The 25,021-nt window shown below is 39.8% G+C and overlaps 1 protein-coding gene across 1 annotated transcript in view; it reads right to left on the reverse strand.

Moving 5' to 3' along the window:
• Positions 1-24,754, reverse strand: part of SPIRE2 (spire type actin nucleation factor 2) — a 55,863-nt gene extending 31,109 nt beyond the window's left edge. The window contains exons 1-2 of the mRNA XM_069085510.1: positions 24,326-24,754; positions 556-599 (exon numbers count right to left, since the gene is read on the reverse strand). Coding sequence (XP_068941611.1) covers positions 556-599; positions 24,326-24,611 — 330 coding nt within the window. The 5' untranslated portion in view covers positions 24,612-24,754. The remainder of the gene's footprint in view (positions 1-555; positions 600-24,325) is intronic.
• Between the last annotated feature and the right edge of the window lie 267 nt (positions 24,755-25,021).

Here is a 25,021-nt window from a genome sequence, read left to right on the forward strand (position 1 = left end):
TGAAACAAAGTAAGCTCTATATAAATATTTATTATTATTGCAAAGAAAAATATATGGAAAATCTCTGCCCTTGAGGAATTTACTTGCTTATATTCCATTAGGGGAATAACATATATACATACAAATATATGGAAAATCAATAAAAGGTAATTTGGGGGGGGGGGGAGGCCTTATATAGGAGTGTATATTTCTGCTTGAAGGAAGGTGGCAATTCTAAGAGACAGAGGTGAAGAGGGACTGTATTCCAGACAGAGGGAAGAGCCCATATGAAATCACCAAACTAGGGAGATGGTGTATTGAAGGCCAATTTTGCTGGACAATAGAGTATGTGTGAGGGAGGATAACGTGGAAATGTCTTGGCATGACCTCATCCCTTTATACAATTCAGGATCTACAATAGACCACTCCTATTCTACAAGACCCAGACAGCATCCAGCTGTTGGTTAGGCTCATGAAGTCCTGCTAGGAAGCAGGGATTATCTAGATGGCTATTATGGGACATTAAGAACTCTCTGATTCTCTGGTTCTGTATTTTTTGAGAGATAAAGTACATACCTGGGCTTCTGTGTTGGCTGGTGGTGCCACCATGGTTGAAGAATCTATAAGGAGAAAAAGAAACTAAATTACTGTTAAGTAGTCTAAGGGTTTCTACTTTTAAATACAAGTTTTATTCCATCAACCCCCTTCGATTCCTTGTTTCTTTGATGGGATACTGAAACATAGATTACAACATCTTGAACAGGCAAGAGAAGAATTGATGTGCCAACACCCATGGGAGTGTGGGACAATTTTACTATAACTTTAAGCATTTGTGATTTTTGTCCGTATGGGTAGTTCTTACACTGATGCAGATTGCAACCCCTCTTCAACTTTAGTAGATCTCCTTTGGGAGTTGCCATGGCTAAATAAAATTCATCAGCCAGTAGCCAATCTGTCTTGATCAAAAGATTTAGTGGGTGACTCCAAGAGGTTCAGTGATTTACCAAAGGTCACAAAGGCAGTAACTGAACTGAGATTCAACAATTTACGTCCTCCAACATTAAATCTAGTGAGATTTCTCTCTGAATTTAGCCAAATTAGGCTTCAGATGAGAGACAGACTGGGTCTATACTCAAAGCCCTTGCTTTTTGATAAGACCTACCCAAGCTTTACTGATAGAACTTGTGAGAACCCCAGGTCATCTCCCTATCTTGATGAAGCATCAGAGTGAGGCTTTATGGAGGTTTGGTTTATTAAATAATTGATATATCCATCAATCTAATCAATAAGAATTTATTGGGCTCCTATTATAAGACATACATTGTGTTAGGTGATGTGTATATGAATTAAAAAAAAAAACAAAAGAAACCTATTATCAATGAGCTTATATACTAATGGGGAAGACAACCGTGCCCATTTATAACTGGCCAATGAGCCCAGCCTTTATTAGTATGAACAGAATGGTTGACTGATGCTTTTCCCACTTTGGAGCTTGTATAGATATTTTTTTTTAATTGGTTCTAGTCAGTTAACTACCTGATTAAGAGAGGCCTCTGGGGGGCGGCTAGGTGTCGCAGTGAATAGAGCACCTGCCCTGGAGTCAGGAGGACCTGAGTTCAAATCTGACCTCAGATACTTAACACAAAAAAAACTAGCCATGTGACCTTGGGCAAGTCACTTAAGCCCAACTGCCCTCCAAAAAGCCAAAAAAAAAAAAAAAAAAGAGAAGCCTCTGAATTGGCCACAACTTGAGATCCATTCAAAAGGTACCAGTTGACCAGAACCTCCTCTCTCTCTTGGTTTGATTTCTTCCTGTGTGAAAGGAATTGTGTGGTAGAATTCAGGTAAGAGAGGAGAGGCAAAGTTCTAAGGGGAAAGAGTTTTTAAACCCTCCCCATCCAAGGCCAACATGTGGTCCGTGAATATGGGCCTCAGTTCTTTGCCTTGGTGTTTGTCCTTTTATTTTAGGTAAAGGAGATTAGAGAAGGAAGTATGGGAGTGGAACCCAGGCTGGGTTTTGTACCCATTCCAGCACTGATACCCCACGTACTTAAGAAAGACCTTTAGAACTCAACATAGTCAGTTGAGTAGCATTTAGTAAGTACTTACTATGTCCCAGGCACTATAGCAAAAGCTAGAGATACAAAAAAGGCCAAAACCCAAAAGGAGTAGATTTCCTGCTCTCAAGGAGCTCATAATCTAATGAGGGGGACAACATGAAAATCACTATATACAAATAAGAAATATATGTGTGTGTATATGTAAATATACAGAGAGAAAGAGAGAGAGAGAGAGAGAGAGGGAAGGTATGAGGATTGGCTGGCCTCTCACAGAAGGTGGGACTGGGACTCATACAGAAGGGATGTCCCATTTGGATGTGAACTCGGTAGGGCCAATGTGATACAGAAAGTGAGTTAACCACTCTTGCCAGAAACCAAAGAAGTATAGAGGACGGTGTACCCCTCCAGTTGTTGGGGAAAATATCTGTACTTCTGTTCTTGTTATATCTTTAAAACAAATATTCTTTTGTAAAAGTGAAATAATGTTAATTGGTTATATGGAATTAAAGAGTTAAGCACTAGTAGGCAGTTGGAGGAACATTGTCAGAATGGGGGCTTGAACTGATAGCACTAGAGAAATTCCCCCTGGTCTCTCAAGGGTACTTTTAGATCCTTGAGGGGGTGATGTAACAAACCTTGTTCTGGAAGAGTAAGGCTAGAGTACTTTCTATATACAAAACACATAGGAGGTAACCTTGGAAGCAGGAGACAAAAGATCAGGGGCTGAACATATAGATTGGGGAGTCATTTGCAAAGAGATGCTAATTAAACCCATGGGAGCTGATGAGGTCACCAAATGAGAGAATATAGAGAGAAAAGAGAAGACGGATCCAGGTCAGAGCCTTGGGGGACAGTCACAATTACAGGGCATGGAGTAGATGAGGCTTTAATGGAAAGATCAGTCCATTTAATGGAACAGCTGCAGAAGATCCAGAAACCATATATCCTCAACATCAAGAATGCCTTCAAAGCCTGTTTACAAGGTGGTCCCAAGAAGTTTGATTTTGGTTTCCCCATTTTACAGACAAGGAAAAGGAGGTTTAAAGGACTGAGGGTCCTAAAGAGTCAGTATTATAGCTAGAATAAGAATACAGATTTTTCCCACTCTAGGATTTCAGGCTTAGTAAAGACTTGATAAAGCCTCTAGCTAAGAAAAAGATATATCAGTGCTGGATAACCAAATTTTCTTGGTTCTAAAACTGGCAAAAATTGTGGTATTTGTTAATTTCTGCTTTGATCCAATGGCATCTTAGGAGCTAATTTTCCTGGGATACAGTTAGAAATGTGCCAGATTCACTATTGCCATGTGTACCTGCTAATTTTGTAAAGGTTTACAAAATATTATCAAGAACCAAAAGGGTCCCTAAGGAAAAAAAATCAACATTGTGCTGATATACTGAGTATTAGAAGATAATGACCAAAAACACCATGTCATTTGACTTAGAACTTATAATTTGCTTTTTTGTTTTGTTTTTTAGCTTTTTGGAGGGCTATTGGGGTTAAGTGACTTGCCCAAGGTCACACGGCTAGTTTTTGTGTTGTGTCTGAGGTCAAATTTGAACTCAGGCCCTCCTGACACCAGGGCCAGTGCTCTACTCACTGTACCACCTAGCTGCCCCTATGAACTTATAATTTGGAAGGCAAAAAAACAAACAAAAAAACAGATGACAAACTATAGATTTGTTAGAAAAAGTATCTAAAGGAGAAAAAAAAGTTATTGATTGGTATCTGGTCTTACTTAGCAAACTCAATAGTGTCCCAAGAAAATTTTTTGGTAGAGAAGAGGGAAGGAATGGGAGCTTAAATGTTTGTTTTATTGAAAATGGTTCCTAGCAAAGCTCCGTGGTAAAATATAGGTGTGGCTTTCTTTATACAATAGATGTATTCCTGAAAAGAAAAAGAGTGTATGAATAATACTTAGTTAAGCAAATAATTTAAATGGGCAAGAGTAGGTTGCTATTTAAAGAAACCTCATGGAGAATTATTTAGATTGAATAACCATTCTCTAACTTATCTTTCCTACTGTTAGGGGATTTTCACAGACCTGGCTTCCTTCTATTAGCGGATGCTGGACTCAGTAGAGAAATAGCAAGCCCTGCCTTACTGGAACATTAAATTATATACATATCAGGATTCTGATGGTCACTCACCCAGATACCTAAGGAAGCTCCCAAGAGAACAACTGAATTATGAAAATTATTTCATTCAGGTTTAAAATGAAAAAAATAATAGCTATTACCAAGGGAACACCAGCAAGCCTGAAGAGAAAGGGTCTGGGAGTTAGGAGACCTGAGTCATGGGCTCAACTTTGATACTAGTTAGCTGTATAACCTTGGATGATTCACTTAACCTCTCTATATTTCTAGCTCCTAAACTGTTAAAGAACAAAATGAGAAAGAAATACCTACCCTGTTTACCTTAAAAGATTAGCTAGTGCTAGTTAGTGGCAAAACCAGATCTAAAATCATCAGAGCTTTTGGCATTTTGTCTAGAGCTCTGGACTACCTTCTGACTATGGCTTGGATCAGTGCCTACATTCATCTGGGTAGGGAAGTCCCAATATAGGAACTCCAGGTGTATAAACTCCTTCCACTGATGTCAAATGACAACTATGTGATTTATGTCTTGGAGAATTGCCTGGGGGCACCAAGAGGTTAAATAACTTGCCTCAGTCATACAGATAGTATGTGGAAGAAGGAAGACCTGAACCTGCATCTTTCTGAACACAAGCCCAGTCCCTAATTCACTACACTATGCTTCCTTTCACTGTACAGAATTATCATACCTTTAATACCAGACTGGTTGCATAGGTACTTACTATTCCTAATGTACAACCTTCCTTTGAAGATCTCACAGAGCACTTTTTCACTCATTTAATGAACTTATGATGTAAATATTGTATATTTGAGGTTATCTATTAGTATATTATCACTCTATTAGACTGTAAGCTCCCTAAGGGAAGGGCTCTTGTGTTACCTAAACTTTGCAGCTCTTTTAATGGCTAGCATAGAGCTCTGAGTACTATAGGCACCTAATCAATATTTGTTAAAATATGTAAATCATCTTTTATTTGCTCATAATCCCTCTCTGGAGGGAGATCAGAGTTTTTGAAGTAGGAAGCTTATACATACAGATGGCACAGGACTTTATCATGGTCTGTTAACAGTGGTGAGGCAAGGAAAATTCATTTTCCTATCCAGTGGCACTTTCCTACCAAGCTAACCTGCTCATTTATTCTATCAGTAGAGGCCTTTTATTGCAGTGAGATGTATAACAATTAAAAGAAAATGGGAGAACCCCCCCCCCAAATATCTGGGAATTTGCCTCCCTAGAAATATATGTGGACAACTATAGACTTGAATAACCAGAGGGGTATTCATGAGCTAGTTAGATTGGTGCAATAAAAATGACAATACTCCCTAAATTAATTTATGTAGTCAGCGCAAAACCAATCAAAATAGCATAGAGTTTCTTTATAGAACTGGATAAAAGCATAGTGAAAGTAACGTGGAGAAACAAATGGACAAGAATATTAAGGGACATGATGAAAAAAAGACTTTAGAACACATTACAAAGCAGTTATACTTGAAAGTATTTGGTACTGGACAAAAAAAAAGGAGAAAAATAGAAAAGAATAGAAAAGGCAGGTGGCCAGGTAGCACAGCGAGTAAGAGCACCGGCTCCAGTGTCAGGATGACTTGTAGATCGAATCCCGGGCTCAGACACTTAGCACCCACCCAGAAACACCTGGCCGTGTAACCTTGAGCAAGTTACTTAACCCCAATTGCTTAGGGGTGGCCAGGTGGCTCAGTGAGTAAGAGCATTGGCTCCAGTGTCCGATGACCTGGATCAAATCTGGGCTCAGATACTCAGCACCACACCCAGAAATAACTGGCCATGTAACCTTGAGCAAGTTACTTACCCTGATTGCTTATAAAAAAAAAAAAAAAAAGAATAGAAAAGGCACACCACTAAGTGTATGTGAGAGTACAAATATTGCAAAGTCTCCCTCATCCTTTAAAAAACCCTTACTCAGTCTATTCATCCCTGTTAGTTATTGTCCAGCAAATCTCCCTTTTATGTCCAAATTTCTTAAGAAAGCCACTTACAATATGGGCTATCACTTCCTTTCCTTTTACTTCATAACTCTATAGTGGAAGTTCCCAAATTTATTTGGCCTATTGCTCCCTTAAAAAAAAAAATTACTTAGGGCAGCTAGGTGGTGCTACTGAATAGAGCACCGACCCTGGAGTCAGGAGGACCTGAGTTCAAAGCCAACCTCAGACACTTAACACACACACACACACAAACTAGCCATGTGACCTTGGGCAAGTCACTTAACCGCAACTGCCCTACCTTTCCCCCTCCAGAAAGCAAAAAAATAAAAATTAAAAAAAATTTACCCAGTGCCTTACTGGAAATCTACTTTCTTTAACCCTTTAATGTTTTTTTTTTAATTTACTTCACTTCAAAAAGTACAAAATATACATTTTTAAATGACACATCTTAAATTTAATAAATTATTATGAATTTGTGGGATTTTTTCTGCACTGAAATTTTGATGATGCAATATTGCATCATGTAACTGTATCGTATTGTATTGTAAACAAGTCATTACACCCACATATTCCTGCAAGGCATGCTGAACTTCCTAAAAATGTGCCACATCCTAGCCTGCCAACACTTGCTTGTTAAGATCTGTCAGTGGACTTGACCACTGATCAGCTATAACTTGTATTTCTTGTGTTTATTTGGAAAATAATGAAATCACTATGACTTTAACTCTGTTACACAACAGATGAAACACGTATGAACAGTTTTTCAAAATTTTCTTATCTTCTCTTTTTTCCTTATGCTTCTACTGCCCCCTTATTTTTATTCAACACCCTCCAATTACCCCCGAGGCTACTACTGGAACCCTCTGGATCATTCTTGTGCCCCCCCCCACCCACCCAGGAGGTGGTATTGCCCATTTTGGGAACCTATGCCTAGAGTTTGGCTTCTGATATCAAAATTCCACTGAAATGACTATCTTCAAAGTTACCAATAATCTCTCAGTTGCCAAAACTTTTCTCAGTACTCAGTCTTCTTAACATCTCTGCAACCTCTGATGCTTTTAGTTGCCATCTTCTCTTTGATTCTGTCTTCTCTCTAAGTTTCAGTAATATTGCTCTTTCCTGGTTTTCCTGCTATGTATCTGACTGCTTCCTCTCAGTGTCCATCCAACTTTGGGTATCCCTGAAGGCTCTGCACCCTCTTCTCTCTATAGATTATTATATATTCTATATAATATTACATATTTTCTCTCTATATATATCATTTGGTGATCTCATCAGCTCCCATGGATTTAATTATCCTCTCTATGCAGATGATTCTCAGACCTATTTGTTCAATTGAAAACTCTTTCCTGATCTCTAGTCTCCCATCTCCAACTGTCTTTTGGACATCTCAACAAATTCAAAATTATTCTCATTTTATTTCCCCCCAAACACTCCCATCTTCCAAACTTCACTTTTAATATCAAGAGTCCTACCATTTTCTCAGTCACCCATGCTCACAGCTTAGGGATCATCCTTCTACCTCCTCAGGTGGCATGCACTAACCCCATATATCCAGTGTGTATTCTCTGCCTAGTACGACTCCTTGGTACACAGGCCCTCATCACCTCATGCCTAGACTGCTGTAGACAGCTGCCTCAAATCTGGAATGTTCCCTATCCTCCATTCCTCCACTCATTTACTGAAATGTCTTCCTAAAGCACAGGTCTGACCATCACACACACACACACACACACTCTGCCCTCACTCAGTAAACTCCACTGTTACCTGTAGGATCAAATGTAAAATCTTCTGTTTGATTTTTTTTTAAGTTTTAAAATTTATTTTAAAATTAAATACAAAATAAGAAAAGAAAAAAAAAACATGACCTCTGTTTGATTTTTAAAGCTTTCTACCTTTGCAGTTTTCTTATGTTTTACTCTACTTCTCATTAACACTGTTCTTCACCCCACTCTATGCATTTTCATGGGGTATATTGCCTGTAACCTGTAATTCTCCCTCGCTTCACCTCCAATGCTTGGCTCCCTTGACTTTAAATCCCAGCTAAAATCCCACTTTCTGCAACAAGTCTTTCCTAGTCATTCTTAATTCTAGTGCCTTCTCTCTGAGATTACCTCCAGTTTATGATGTATATATTTTATATGTATGTAGTTTTTTATTTTAAATTTATGGAATAAAACAAGCATTTCCATAACATAAAAAAGATGATTGCACATGTAACTGCAAATTCACTACGTATAGCTTGCTATTCCATTAAATATACAACAAAGTTATCATGTAAATTTCTTTTTTTCTTCCCTCGTCCCAGAGATGACCACCATTAGACACACACACATATGTAAAATTATTCTAGACATGATTCTATCTACCAGTTCTTTCTCTGGATTCAGATAGCACTTCTTCATATGTCCTTTATAGCTTGGGTATTTATAATAGTCAAAATAACTTATTTGCTCAAAGTTGTTCTTAAAACAATATTGCTGTTACTGTATACGATGTTCCCTTGGTTCTGTTCATTTCTCTATTCATTATTTTGTCTTTCCATGTTTTTCTAAAATCATTGAGCAAATAATTTCTTATAGTACAATAGTATTCTGCTACAATCTTATGCTACAACTTGTTCAGCCATTCCCCAGTGCACGGGCATCCCTGCAATTTCTAGTTCTTGGCCACCGCAAAGACCGCTGCTGTAAACATTTTAGAGTATATAGGTTCTTTTTCACGAATCATCTTTTTTTATACGCACATAGTTGTTTGTATGTTGTCTCCCCCATTTCTCTCTCTGAGAGCAATTGATATTTTTGCCTTTCTTTGTATTTCCTCTGCACAGCACAGCCCCTGGCATATAGTAAATGGAGCTTGTTAACTGACTGACTCTTCAGTGTTAGATGAAACTATAGAAAATTAAAAATAGGGAAAAGATTATTGGACAAATGTACTTGGAATGAGCACAGTAACATAATGTTTAACAGACCCAAAGATCTCATCTTTTGGAGCAAGAATTCACTACATGACCAAACCTGCTGGGAAAATTGGAAAGTAGTCTGGTACAAACTAGCCCTCTCATACTTATAACAATATTGTGATTCAGATATAAGGGTTATATCATAAATAAATTAGTGGAGCATAGAAGACATTACTTGTCACATCCATAGATAGGGAAAGAGTTAAGATCAAACAAGAGATAGAGAGGTTCACAACAGGTAAAAAGGATAATTTTGATTATGTGAAATTAGGTTTTGCACAAATGAAACTAATATAGCCAAAAATAGAAGAAAAGTAGGAAGGGGTGGAGGGGGGGGATCTTTACAGTAAGTTTTTCTGGTAAAGGTCTCATTTCCTATGTATATATACATATATATGTGAATATATATATGTGTGTGTGTGTACATATAGAACTAAGCCACATTTATAAGAGCCATTACCCAATTGATAAATGGTCAAAGGATATGAACAGGAAATTTTCAGAGCTAACAATAGTCACATGAAAAAATGCTCTGTCATTAATAATTAGAGAAATGCAAATTTAAAAACTTTGAGGTACCACCTCATACTTTTTGGCTAAGATGACAGAAAAAGAAAATGACAAATGCTGGAGGAGATATGGAAAAATAAGTGTACTAATGCACTGTTGGTCCAGCAGTGACAAGAATTCTTTAGAGCAATTTGGAACTATGCCTCAAACTGTATATACTCTTTGACCCAGTAATACCACTACGAGGTTCATACTACAGAAAGATAAAAGGAAAAGGACCCATATGTACAAAAATATTTATAGCAGTTCTTTTTGTGGTGGCAAAGAGTCAGAAACTGAGGGATCCTCATCAATTGGGGAATGGCAGAGCAAGTTAAGGTATATTGGATACATTGGAATACTATTGTGCTATAAGAAATGAAGAAGGGGGGGGTGGGGTGGCTAGGTGGTGCAGTGAATAGAGCACCAGTCCTGGAGTCTGGAGGACCTGAGTTCAAATCCGGCCTCAGACACTTAACACAAAAACTAGCCATGTGACCTTGGGCAAGTCACTTAACCCCAATTGTCCTCCCCTCCCCCCCTCCAAAAAAAACAAAAAGAAATGAAAGGGATGGTTTCAGAAAAACCTGGGAAGACTTAAATGAACCCTCAGAAAGTGAAGTGAGTAGAATCAGAAAAATTTACATAATAGCAACAAAATTGTAACGACAATCAACTGTAAAAGACTTATTAACTCTTATCAATGTAATGATCTACCACAATTCTAAAAGATTCATAATGAAAAAGGCTATCCACCTCCAGATGAGAGAAATGATGGACTCAAGTGTGCAGACTGGAAAATTGCTTCCTTCCTTCCTTCCTTTCTTCCTTCCTTCCTTCCTTCCTTCCTTCCTTCCTTCCTTCCTTCCTTCCTTCCTTCCTTCCTTCTTTCTTTCTTTCTTCCTTTCTTTCTTTCTTCCTCCTGTTTTCTAATCTTTTTGGGGAACATGGCTAATGTGGAAATACGTTTTGCATGACTTCATATGTGTAATGGGTATTGTATTTCTTGCCTTCTCAATGGGTGGGGGAGGAGGGAAAAGAGGGAGAGAATTTGGAAATGAAAAAAAAATATAATTGAATTTTTAGAGACCTGAATGCACTTAGGAAAATTAGTTGGCAGTTTGATAGGAAATGGCTTTAGAGTCACATTTTATACTGCATACCTAAGTGAATTTCAGCTGGATGACAAACGAGGGGACAGACCAGCTCAAGGAACTGATGAGGTCTAGGAGAAGTGCATGAAAAGTATGGGCACTTTATGCATTAAAATAAATTAATTTGAAAGTAAATGTTATAAAGCAAATTTAGTCATATTGATGTTCAAAATGAAGTCTATAGGGAGGGATAGGAAGTAGAGCTGTGATTTCCTTGGTGTAGGGAATTTCTAAATAAGGAAGTACCTTTTACCAATGCAGGTCAGAGCATTCTTTGCAGCTGGGAATCTTCAGAGCTTCCTGGAACCTTGAGAATGTAAGTGAATTTTCCTGACAGATAAACTGTGTGTATTAGTGACAGGCCCTGAACCCAGGTCTTTCTGGCTTTGAGGCCAGCTGTCTATTCACTAAGCAAAAAAATAAAAAAAAGAAAGAAAACCAAAAGCAATTTCTGCTCCTTTCACTTAAACAGGGGCTAGGGAGTTTAAAACAATCTTATGTCACTGTAGTTAAAGATAAAAGCCTTTCACTTGCAAGAGAGAAATACTTGGAGGGACTTCTTTCAAGGCTGGGATTCCCAGAGCAGCTCAGAGACAAAGCATGTCCCCTGGATAACAAATAAAGGACTTAGTGTGGATAGAGGGAAAATTAACTCAGCCAGCAGAAATAGCTTCTGCCCAGGATTTGCAGCTGCCAAGATGGAGAGACAGCGTTGATCACTTCAAAAGACCAGACAGGACTGCCTAATTAGGCATTGTGGTAGAAAAGAAAAAGCCCTGGATGCACACCAAAAGATCTGGGTTGTAATCTTGGTTTTGTAACTAACTTGCTAGGCAACCTTGATCAAATCACCTACTTTTTCTGGGACTCAGTTTTTTTCATCTGTAAGATGGAGGTATTCAGTCTGCCTCACAGAATTGTTAAGATCAAATGTAGTAATGGATATGAAAATATTTCATAAAGAATAGTGTAATATACAAAACCAAGATGTTATTATAATGGTAGAGCCATCAGGGCTACCTACTATTCTCAGAGTTGTTTTTTTTTTTTTTTGCTGGGGGAAGTCAGGGCAACTGGGGTTAAGTGACTTGCCCAAGGTCATACAGCTAGTGTTAAGTGTCTGCAATGGAAATGGAAATTTGAAGATCTTCCCTGCCCCTTAATAGACCTAGGTGGGAGTTTGAAGACCTTCCCTGCCTTGAAAGTAAACTCTGCCACCTAATAGGCTGAATGGAGTCACATGGAGCCTGTGGTGGGAGGAGTTTGCTGAAGGGAAGCAGAGCCTACAGGAACCTGGTTCAGAGCTAGCCAGTTGGTGGGAGAGAGAGGATGCTCAGGCAAGGAGAGAGAGAGGTTTGTGAGTATCTTGTATTGGTTTGTGGGAAGGCTGAAGGATGCTGTGGCTCTCAGTGTTATTATGGCTTCTGAATATCTTTGGTACCATGATGGAATTGGCTTACTGGTTTTGAGATTTGGTTTTCTGGTGTTTAAATAAATGCTTCAGTTCTGTCCTCTATCTGGAGAGTTTGGTATATTTTGCAATAGAACGTCATGCGATACTTATAGTCACAGTGTTGATTGTGATCATAAGCGTTGTAAATATTGCATTGGCAGTACATTTGGCGATTTGAACTCAGGTCCTCCTGACTCCAGGGCCAGTGATCTATTTACTGTACCACCTAGCTGCCACATATTCTCAGAGATTCTTAAATTATTTAGAGTTAAAAGGGAACTTATGGCTATCCAGTTTGACCCATCCAACTGCAAGGCTTTATGCTAGATACTGTAAATACAAAGACATTCCTTTCCCTTCCCTTTCTTCTTAAAAAAAAAAAGAATATGCCCTGCCCTCAGGCAGCTTACTTTCTACTGGAAAGAGACAACACAGAATACAATGACTGAGGTGATCATGAAGGCTTCATGGCAGTGGTGACCCTTGAGCATAGTCAACAGTGTGATATGGCAGTCAGAATGGTATGTAGGGTGGTGAATGGAAAGAGCCCTAGACTTCAAGTGACAGGATCTGGGTTCAAATCCAGCTCTGCTATTTACTTCACGTGTGACCTTGACTGGACCCTTTCACATATCTGAGCCGCAATTTTCTCATCTGTAAGATGATGAGGTTTCATTAGATTGCCTATAGTATCCCTTCCAGCTCTAAGTCTATTATCTTAAGATTAGGAAAAGCTAATGAAATCATAGTGTGCATTATGAGAAGTTGAATGTACAGGACTAGAGGAGGTGATGGTGCCACTCTACTCTGTCCTTGTTGTTATTGTTGTTTGTCCTTCATTCTCAGAGAGGACCATGGCATAAGGAAGGTGACGCCATGACTTGTGGGTGAAGCAGATTTACATGGTGGAGGGCTGTCTGCTCCTGTTAGACCATAGATACAGCACTAGGTTGAGTTTTTCAGTGACATGTTAGAAAAGACATTGATAAGCTGGTGGGAATACAGGAAAGGGCTTTGAGGATGGTGAAGGGTCTTGAGCTCATACAATATGAAGATCAGATGATAAAGGACCTGAGGGTATTTTAGTTGGGAGGAGAGAAGATTAGGGTAGACTGTGTCCAAGAGCTTGAAGATCATTTTGTGGAAGAGAAAAGAGGACAGAACTTGGAATAATGAGTAGAAATCATAGAGAGGGAAATTAAGGCTTGATTTTGTGCTGCCTCAAGAGATCAAAGGGTTCCTTCATTGGCATTCTTCAAGCAAAGACTGGATGAGCACTTGTCAAGGAAATTGTAGAGGGATTCTTGTTCAAGTTCAAGTGGGACTAGATGAACCCCACATTCTCTTCCTTCTATGAGACTTTATGATGCTCAGGGAAGGGGGGGGGGAAGAAAAAAACTTATCCAAGGTCACTCAAGTAGTAAATTACCAAACTGGGATTCAAAGCCATGTCCTGTGACCCCAATGCAGTGTTCTCTTTTTTAGTAACTTTGTTCGTGCAGTCTATGGGACACCCTTGACAATGACCGCTCTATACCATATGGTTTGGAGAAACTTAAAGAAATAAGCAGGTGTGTAGAGTTTCGTGTGCTGTCTGTACAGTGTGAGAAGCTGCTTTCCATCTACTCTTGCCTAAAGGTATCCTTCCACATCTTTAGCAGGAGGTCACAACTGAACAGTGAGCCTGCACCTAGGAGATCTTTCTCATAATCTCAGCCCATTGAGAGGAGGCAGAGACTAAAGGGCAGGGCTCCTTCACAGAATCAATGCATCACAAGGACAATGAAGGATTCTTCAGGATGGGTGAGTGGAGGGAATGATATGGGGCAGAGTAAGGGAGTAGAATTCCTGTAATGAGCTCAGCTTGTTTCCAGCAAAAGGTATGTATTCTGTCTCAGTAGGAATGATCATTTGCACTTGCCTCATGCAGAAAAAATGTTCTTTTATTCTCCCTAAGCCACACACTATTTCTTTAATAGTGTTTTCTTTTTTCCAATTACATGTAAAGACAATTTTCGACATTCATTTTCTGAAAGATTTTTCTCCCTCCCGCCCTTCCCCACCTCCTGCCTCCCCAAGACAGCAAGCAATCTGATATAAGTTGCATATAACCATACACTATTTCTGTCTTCCTGAAACAAGTACAATCCACAGATAGACAAAGTCAGCAATAGTTAAAAAATCCATGCTGAGTGAAGATCACTTCAGGACCAAATAGAAAATCCTCTGTTTGACATTGAAAGCTCTCCAGAATCTGGTTCCCTCCTGCTCTCCCAGTCCCCCTCCACATACTCTGTGATAAGGACACTGGCCTTGCTCTTCCTTATACATGACAAAGGCCCAGTTCTGCCTTTGACCTGGCTGATCTCCATGTCTGGAAGGCTCTTCCTCCTCACCTCCTTCCATAGCTTCCTGCAAGCCTTAGTTCAAATCCCAGCTTCTACAGAAGACCTTTCCCAGTCCTCTCCACTGCTAAGGTTTTCCCTCTACAATATTACCTTCCATCCACTTTGCACAATATATCTATCTCGGTACAATGTACACACAGTTATTTGTATGTTGTCTTCCTCATTTGAATGTGAGTTACCTGAGATCAGGGACAACATTCCTCCCCCCACCCCTTTCTTTGTATCCCCAATGCACAATATCTGGTAGTTAAATACTTATTGACTGATTGATGGAAAGAACTGGAATGACTTGTGTTAAATAGAGGAAGGGTCTCTAAACCCCCAAAGCAAGGAACCCTGTGTATTTCAAAAAATAACTTGGGGATGATATCTGCAATAGCCTAAAGGGCATATATAGCTGAGCAACTTTAAGGAAGTGACTATTCCTTTCTGAGCCTCAGTTTCCTCATCTGTAAAAGTTGGACTAGATTATACCTTCTACATTCCTAAACTCTCTTCCCATACTACATAAGGCCCCAAAGACTCATTCCTTTGGGTTAAGGCATTGTCCTTGGTCAGAATGCTAATACCCCTAGCCACTATTAAACACTAGCATGGTCCTATGAATTAGTTTACCATTCCAACTATGACAACTGAGAGTAGGCCACTGTTTGAATGGGATGCAGAAGAGGTAATATTTTCTAGGGAAGAATGTGGAAAAAATGGTCCAGTGTAGAGGGTAAAAAAGTAGTCCCTGGGTGGTACCTGGGTGAGAGGTGAACCCCCCCCCCCGCGTCCCCCACCACATAACAAAAAAAAAGAAGGATGTCAGTGAAATTGAATGTGGAAGACACCAGATAAACTTTGCCAATTTTGCTGTTCTGCCTACAGCCATCCCAGAGTAGTCAATTTTAAACCATGTGATCTAATTTAGGATTAGCTTCTAGAGGTCTGGAACAGTAGCCAGGACAATATAGACTTCTGTGAGCATTAAATAAAAGCAAATTGGATTGATCTGAACAGAACACTGTGACCTTGTCTGACAAGGATTACTCGTCAACTTTGCAGGGAAGTTCAAAAGAGTCTTTGAACCTATTAAAATCTTACCAGTTCATAAAACTCTTAATGATCTCACCCACATTTAACCTATTCCACCCTTTCCTTCTTTAAGGTATCACTAGCTTAAGAAAACACAAGCATATATCTAGAGGCCATTTCAACCAGGGGTTGACCTAGTGAATAGCTTTCAGGGAGACAGGAAGACTTAGGTTTGAATCCGACCCAGAGCACTTATTAGCTATGAGACCATGGGCCAAGCCATTTAATCTTTCAAGCCTCAATCTTATCTTTGGTTAAATGGGGATAATAATACTTTCAGGACCTACTTAACCAGGTGGTTATGGATCCCAAATGAGATAATGGATATAAAGTACCTTACAGTCTGAAAGCTTTAAAAAGCACTAATTGAATGTCTTTTATTGTTATTTTTACTATTGTTACAATGAACACAAATACCCCTTAAAAAAAAACCCCACAAAGAAAAGACAGCAGCCAAGACAGATCTTGCTTATTAAAATATGTTAAGCTCACTGCCTAATTTCCTTTCAGGCCAGTCTGATTTTGTCTAGATTTTAGGCACGAGGTAATTCATATGGCTAATTAAGGTGATGGCATTCCCAATCACCATTCCTTCTTGCAGGGAACCTCCACTTTGCCTGGAGGCTAAATCAGCTCTGAAGAGTCATAATGAGTTAATGATCAGAGACAGAAACCCTAATGTTTTCATGCTTTTGATACCAAGTCAACTCTCTGTCTCATAACAACATATTTGCTTAAATGGGGCATGTCCCAGGACAGGACCAACCAGTTCTGAGAGTTTGTAGGAAGTATTTCCACTTACAACTACTGTAGGAGAGATGACTTCCACCACCCCAAATACTCTCTGACATCCTCATCCTTCCCTGATATTGAGTTGAAAGGGCACTTGGCCCCCTTGATCTTGACATCTGCCTATACATTTCCTGAGAGAGAAAAGGAGGGTGGATAGGAATTCATTCTGTTAATGGGCAGATCTCTCTACTTTGTGGGCAACTATCCAAAAGCAATACATCAATGGTACATTTTCTCTAGAAAAAAACCTCTTGGCTAGAGCATAATAAATATCTCATCAGTTATAATCTTGGAAATTAACTCCACATAGGCTAGGGACCCTGAGGACCTAAGAATGCTAGTGAAGGATGAAGCTAACTCCAATGGGAAGGTCCCCATTTCTCTATAACTCCAGGACATGTAAAACCCAAGGACATCTGCTAATCACCAGGGTCCCCCATATCAAGACTTACAGAAAATAATTGTATTGACATGTCTTTATGCTATATCAAAACAGAACTAAATCCACTTTAATTTCTCTGGGCCTCAGTTTCCTCACTTGTAAAATGAAAGAGGTGGACTTTTGTCCAGCAGACACAGTAAAGAACTTAGGGATGGTGAAATAGAGAAAGTCTTGAATCTGGAGTTAAAAAAATCTAGATCTGAACACTGTCTCTGCTCATGTCACCTTGGGCAAATTACTTCTCTTCTTCATTTCCTCATCTGTAAAATGAGGGATTGAACTAGTTGACCCCTATAAAAAGATCCTGCCAGGCCAAACTGGTAAGCTAAGGGTTTGAGATGATCACTCTTTAAAGACTCCTCATGCCAAACTTGGTATTCTGATAGGAAAAAGAAGCTCTCACAACTGTTTACTTCTTGAAAATGTGTTTGTTGAATGGACTGATCACCAACGGACACAGTCCCTGCTCAGAAGAGAGAATACCCGAATACTATCAGTTTTCATATGCACACACCCACAGCATACACAAACACACCTCTATTCACATGAGTGACCAACCCACAATGCCAACACCCACCCACATACTCATTGTGCAGGGTCCACCCAACATACACACATACACACAAATAAATACATATTCACCTACACCCCCCAACTCATCATATAGTCCACCTGTCCTCAACTCCTCAGGAAGCAGTTTTCTGAATAGAAATACTGAATGTCAGGTAACAACATTTTCAATTTTTAGGAACACTAAACAACTATCTTCTCTAGGGTTTACTTTAGGGTTACCATGGTTTTTTGTTGGGTTTTTTTTTTCCTTTCCCTCTCTGGGCCTTGATTTTTTTTTTCTCAAGCTGTTAAATGTGTATATACTAATCTTTCACTTAGGAAGAAATTTCCAGTCTGGGTTTGAAAAGCATCATGTAAGTTTCTACAGTAATTTTTGTTAACGAAAAAGTAACATACTAACTTTCTAGCTATATTTCTTTTGTGGTACTTGCTATATTTTCTCCCCAAACTTCTTCCCACTGATCTAGACCACAATTTTTGTTCAAACAGCATTTTTTACAAGCAAAACTTACTCAATTTCCCCAATGATTTTGTTGGGTTTATTTAAGGCCTGTTTAGGGAAAGGCAGAATGGTACAGATGGAAAAATACTGTGCCACTAATTCACTTTATAACTAGAAACAACTCACAACTTTTGTGGGGCTCTGTTTCTTTGTTTTTAAAATAAAAGGTTGGAATAAGATGACTTGCTCCAAATAATCTTTGGACATCTTTTGAGCCTTTCACTGTTTCTTGGTGCAATCTACATCACATCCTATCCCTCATAATTGGGTTGGATTTTATTTGGTTCTGCCTGTCTTGGGTACTGGTCCTGGATCCATTTGAGAATTTTCTATGGCCCCTTTTTGTGGATCTTCTCACTATTGAGCCACATGGCAAGAGGAATTATTAAATAACTTGTCTTCTTACCTTTTACCCTACAAACTAGGCATTTAAACCATGCCCCCAATGAAGAGTTCTCAGAGGGATGTGAACCAATCAGGCCTCCCCTATTAGACTCTGAGTTCCTTGAGGAGTGAAACTGTCTTTTGCTTTTTTTTATTTAATCCCCCACTAATTGGCACATAGTAGTACAGTGGACAGAGTGCTGGGTCTGGAGTCAGGAAGACTCATCTTCATGAGTTCAAATCTGGCCTCAGACACTTACTAGTTCTGTGATGCTGGGCAAGTCATTTAATCCTGTCTACCTCAATTCCTCATCTGTAAAATGAGTTGGAGAAGAAAAGGGCAAATCCCTCTAGCATCTTCGCCAAGAAAACCCCAAATGGTCACGAAGAGTTGGATGTAACTGAACTACAAAAACAGGCACATAGTAGGCACTTAATAATTGATCTTGATTGGATGAGGACAGGTTGCTTCCTCTTTCTTTAGGGTTGCTTAGTTTCATCCCTTTCTGGCTTCTTGGTTGTGTAAGGCTGATGGGGTGCAGCAACAGCAAATAACTCAGAGCTATGAGAAGACCGAGTGAGAAGGCAGCTGGTAAACGAGCCTTCTCCCCGGGGCACTTATGCATTGGCAGGAAGTCAGGAAACTGCAGACCAGAGCACACCACCTGAGGGCAGGGATTCTGCCAGAAGCATATGCTCAGGACTGAAGTATTCTAACCGCCAAAGGGGAGATGGGGCAGAGGGGATATCCTCTTATATAAAGGAAGAAATTGTTATTTCCTCTCCTCAGAATGCCTGAACTTTTCACAATCATCTCATCCTACTAATAAATACTCACCTGTGCATTCACCTGAAACAAAGTGCTTTAAAAAGCAAGCTAAGCAGAGATAGTATGGCCTTTTCAGTATGGGTTGCCAATTAGGATTACCACACAGCAAATGTTGTGGCAGGGCACTAGTATACAGTATGAGTGTCATGCCTGTTCACTGGGACCCTCTGAAAAATCTACAGGACCTGGAAGGCAAGCTCTAAGAAGTCCCAGGGAGGGTCCACTGCAGTTTGTGGGGTAGGGACACTGATACTAAAGTGACAGGAATGCAAAGAACTAGATGTGATACTGCTGTTGGGATTTGGTGACTCCATGACCCAAAACAGAATTACAAACCAACTCCTAGTGGCCTTTAATAATATAATGGACAATTATTATTATGTGTAACATTGATATGGTCAAAAAAGAATAAGCTATGGGGTGGCTAGGTGGCACAGTGAATAGAGTACCGGCCCTGGAGTCAGGAGGACCTGAGTTCAAATATGGCCTTATACACTTGATCACACTTACTAGCAGTGTGACCTTGGGCAAGTCACTTAACCCCAATTGCCCTCCAAAAAGCAAAAAAAAAAAAAAGGATAAGCTACTATATACATATTGCTGCTTGTAGAAATACAAAGATATATGGAACGTAGGTGAGTTATAGAATAGGAGTTGGCAAACTACCAGTAGAAGGTGATCGGAGAGCCAAATCCAATCTGACACCTGTTGTTTCTGTACAGCCCTTTGTACTAGGAACGATTTTTGCATTTTCCCATGTTGCCTGGGACACTAAGAGATTGACTTGCCAATGGTCACCCAACCAGTGTGTGTCAGAAACAAGACTTGAACCCAGATTTTTCTGATTCCTAGGTCAGTTCTCTATCCTCCATGACATTATCTGTGTGTGTATATATATATATATATATGTGTGTGTGTATATATATATATATATGTATATATATATATACATAAGTCTTCACCTGCAATTTCATACAGATATATATATATATATATATTATATAGATACATACAAACCCCAATACTTCTTCAAAGTCCTATGAGATTTCAGCCTTCAACCATCGCAATGGCCAGAAAAATTAGCCATGCTAAGACCAAAGTAACAATGAACCTATATGAAATTAGCTAGGATGACCCATGGCCAACAAGATTACACAGTCCATTGCCAGGGGAGTGGTGAGAGAGAAGAGGTGGAGGTTGAAAGAAAGGGAATACTATGACTTAGAGGAAGTTTAAAAATTGAACCTTCACATGGGACAGGCTTTAATTTTTATAACATTTAGGTTGTAAAATGCAAATGAATCACTTTCTGGAAATGGATGGGGGGGGTGGAAAAATCACCACTTTCCTATTAGGAAAGGCATATAAGGATAAAATAAAACTGGAGAAATGAGGGTCCTATGCTTACAGGTTATTAAAGGGTATATAGGCAAAGGAAGCATAATAATACTAAAGGTTTAGAGTTGTGTGGTAAAACATCAGAAAAAGGAATTGTGGTTAGGTTAGTGTAAGCAAAGAAGAAAAGAGAGGCAGGGAATGAGAAGAGATGAGAAATGGCCAGGAGACAGTACCATATATCTGAGATGAGGGCTGAATAGTCCAATGTCATCTGTCAGTATTCAAACTTGGCCTACCTAAGAGGATTTTCCAGTGCCTGGGGAACACAATCCAGAAATCTCATAATAAATAATGTAGGACAGAAATGCTACAAGTCTCAATGTTTTCTTTCTCTTTATTTCTCTTTCTCTTTCTTAGCCAGAACTTTATACTTTGGGAACTGAATTTCTGGAAACCTTAATATGACCAAAGATAACATCAGAAAATTCAGTCACATGTTAATTTAATTGACCAGCTGGCATTTAAATAAAAAGCTAACTTTACCTCTACATTGTGGCTGGGAAGATTGCTAAATTTAATCCTATAATGAGCCATTTTGGAGATCATACAATATTAAAAAAAAAACAGGATACCTGTTAACTTTGGTTGCCTATGTTGATTTTATTTTTAAAAATTCCATTTCTTAACATGGGGCTCTAGTACAGGGACTCGCAAAATATCCGCAAGATGCTAGCAATGGTTCAATTTCCCCATCTTAATGGCAGAATTGTTTGAAATTTCCTGGGAGATTCTTACATAAAGGTAATTTTTTATATTAAATTTACTCATGGAAAAAAATAGTATTACCACTAGTAGGATATAGAGTTATCTCCTGAGTTTAGTATAATTAATTTTTTGTTAACAAAAATTACCATAGAAACTTACACAATGCCTTTTAAACCCAGACTGGGAATTTCTTCCTAAGTGAAAGATCAGTATGTACGTATTTAACAGCCTGAGAAAAAATGAAGGCCCAGCGGGAAAGGAAAAAAAAACCCATGATAACCCTAAAGTAAAAAAATAAGGATTAAGATAAATGAATGGAATGGAATATTATTGCAACATAAGATATTATGAAAGGAATGATCTCAGAGAAACCTAGGAAAACTTAAGAACTGAGTTAGAGCAAGGTGAACAGAACCAGGAGAATAATTTATATAATAATAACTACAAAGGGAAACAACTTTGCAAGATTTAAGAACTCTGATCAAATGATGACCAACCACGATTCCAGAGCCCTGATGAAGATCTTTGCTACTACCTACTTACATAAAGGAGATAGAGTCAAGAAGCAGAATGAAAATGAAACATACTTTTGGGATATGAACAATGTGGGAATTTGTTTTGCTTAACTATGCCTATTTATTAGAAGAGTTTTAGTTTGGGGGTTTTTTTCTTTTAAATAGTAAAGTTGGAGAGAAAAAATGAATGCTAGTTATTTGAAAACTAAAAATTTAAAAAAAGAAAGGATGGCTTACTGTTTATGAAAGAAGTATGGAATATATTTAGGAATGAAGTTGATATAAAAAATGTTAAATTAAAAAAACCCCAAATAACTATTCTAAAGTTTCAACTGATTCATAAAGTTTTCAAGATGAAAAAAGTTCTGAGTTTAAAAAAAAAGAAAAGCTTTTAACCCCACACTCCTATGCAAGATGAATTTGTAACGAATGATCAGATAGAAAGTGAATTTGTCTTCCCTGAGCTGGGAGTGTCCCATATTACTTCCTACAAAGTTCAAAGTTCAGATTCACTTTTATTACATTTGAGTCTTGAACCCCAACCTATATTTCAGGTCAGCTTGTACTCATGGAACCAACCTTTGGTGCTTTGCTTTCATTGTTCTGATACAAAGAGGGGACCAATAAAGTTCTAAGGGAGAAAAATGGGCAAAATTGGAACATTACTGATTCTTGGTGTAATATGGTAAGTGTTTTAAAGGGTCTTGATGACATATACTCAGCTTAAAGCACCAACAACTTAAACATATCTGTAGAACAATTGTCATTCTCTATATCTGTGGCACATAACTAGATAGCTCAGGGAAGGGGAAAGGATCCCCTTTTCCCTATGGTTAGATTTATTTTACATGAAAGTCATGACAACTTCAGATAAAAGGCACAGATATTAATATTTAGTCTCTTATATTAATTTTCTGACCACCATAGATCTGGGGCTATTTACTTAAAATTGTCTCACAGTATATCTACAGATTACAAGATGTTACCTGGGTCACTTGTGCTTACTAACAAGATATTGGACTTTGTTTAACATTTCATTAGAGACATCTCATCATCATAACAGTAACAGGACTGAAAGATGATTGATCTGTTGTATTGTTGTATACACATCTATACGCAGGTATGTGTGTATGTATACATTATCTATCTATCTATCATCTATCTATCTATCTATCTATCTATCTATCTATCTATCTATCTATCTATCTATCTATCTATCTGTGTGAATTGAGGCAGATGAATCATCAGTGGCTTTCTCTCAAATGGCCAAGACACAATCTAGCATGGACCATGGCTAGAACAAAGATATCCAGACTCCCAAGCCACAAAGCCAACCCATTGTGCATTGCCTTAGTTTGGTATTGTCCTGTCCCACCTTCCTGGGAGCCAGTCTCTGTTGATTTCTGTAAACCCACAGGTTTCAGTGCTGGAGACATTCCAGCTATCTGCTCTGAAACACACAGAACTGCCTTTGTGTTCCCCAAACATGAAATCAACTTTTGGGGTCATCAACATGTGCCTTGTAGTAACATTCAGGGTCTCAAGGGCTAAAAAACAACTCATTTTGGAAAGAAAAAAGATTAAGATCATAATCCCCTAATCTTAAACAAACTTTGAAGGAGGGATGAGGGGAAGAGTGAGAGACAGAGAGACAGAGAAATTGACAGTTACAGTTATTTAGAATGATAGATGAAAGACCCCAGAGTTGTACAGTGACTGATGAAAATTGTGATTATTATTGTTTGTGATAACAGGGACTGCTTTCTGGGAGTCCCAGGGTTCAGATACTACTCAGATACTATCCTATATGCAAATTGTCTGGTGTTGCAGCACATAGGATGTATTGTGGTGGAGTCACCCTAGCTTCTCAGTCAACTGAGGGCTGCAGACCTTAGTAGGCCAAGGAGCTACCACAGGAGGAGGGCAAAAGGAAAGAGGTGGGAGGCAGGACTCAGGTAAGTCTGACACTGCTGCAGGTATTCAATAATCAAGAGGCAAGAACTAGTAATTTCCTCTTCCCTCCCTTCCCACCTTAAAAATAGACATCGAAACACTTAAGCAGAAGTATTGGGCTCTGATGTTTGGGTTCTTAGGAAAAAAAGAAATGGAGCAGTTTTAAGAGCTTCTGCTTATCCGATCTGGAGGGGGGTGGGGGAGGGCGGCGGTAGGGCAGGGGCGGTAGATTATTCTCCTTCTCTACACTCTAGAAATCGGAACTGGATCCGGATTGGCATCTCTGCTCTGTTTCTCCTTCTCTCTGACCTCCTCCCTTCCTTAAATCTGCCGTAAAGACAGCCCCCAAGCCTATGCCTAATCCGAACTGAGTCTGACGGGAGACACACCTGAAGAAGCAGCAGCAGCAGGAAGGTGATGGAGTGAGGGACAAGTAGATACACAGGGTAGGGAGCGGGATCTGCAGTTGCTGTCCTCCTCCTTCCAAGCCCCCCTCCTCCCAAGCTCTAAGGGAAGCGCCCATGCTCACCAGCTGAGCCAGGTTCCAGCTGCGCGCTGACCGTCCCATCCTTGTGAAGGAGGATGTCGGCTGTGTCCCGGATCCTGCCCCCTCCGGGCTCTGCCCCGAGAAGCCCGCGACAGCACTGGTAACACACGGCCCATGCCTGCTCCTCGTTAATCGGCTGTTCGTAAGACTTCAGCACCTCCTCCAGGGACAGCTCCCAGGGGTCCAGACGGTCCGAGCCCCCTGCCCGCTCTGGTGGGGCTGAGCTGCCGCCGCCGCCGCCACCACCGCTGCTGCTGGCCCTGGCCATGGCTGCTCCATTATCGCCTTTTGCGAGCCAGGCTGGTTTCCATAACAGCCGCTCTGGGCAGTAGACGCAGCCCAGGAGGAGGCAGCGGAGGAGGCGGAGGCCGAGGTGGTTCCAGGGTAGCTCCTCTTTGCTTTGTCATTCTCCAGCCTCGCCCCGCCCTAAAAAGAGCCAGTACAAACCCTCGCAGCCGAGACAGCAGCCTATTGCTGGAGCTTCAGGTAAGGGAGGGGGGGTGAGTGTGTGTATGGGGACGGGGGGAGGCGGGGATGAAAAGGAGGGGGAGGGAAAGAGGGAGAGACAGAGATAGAGACAAGACGGACCGACTGGCTGCACTGGGACCAACTCACAGCCGCTCACAGAGCTGGCCAACACACAGCAGCTACACATCCACCCATACACAGACTCACACA

This window comes from Petaurus breviceps, unplaced genomic scaffold (assembly GCF_028583685.1).
Source record: "Petaurus breviceps papuanus isolate PSGF00001 unplaced genomic scaffold, PetGlider_PUasm1.0 176, whole genome shotgun sequence".
NCBI lineage: Eukaryota > Metazoa > Chordata > Mammalia > Diprotodontia > Petauridae > Petaurus > Petaurus breviceps.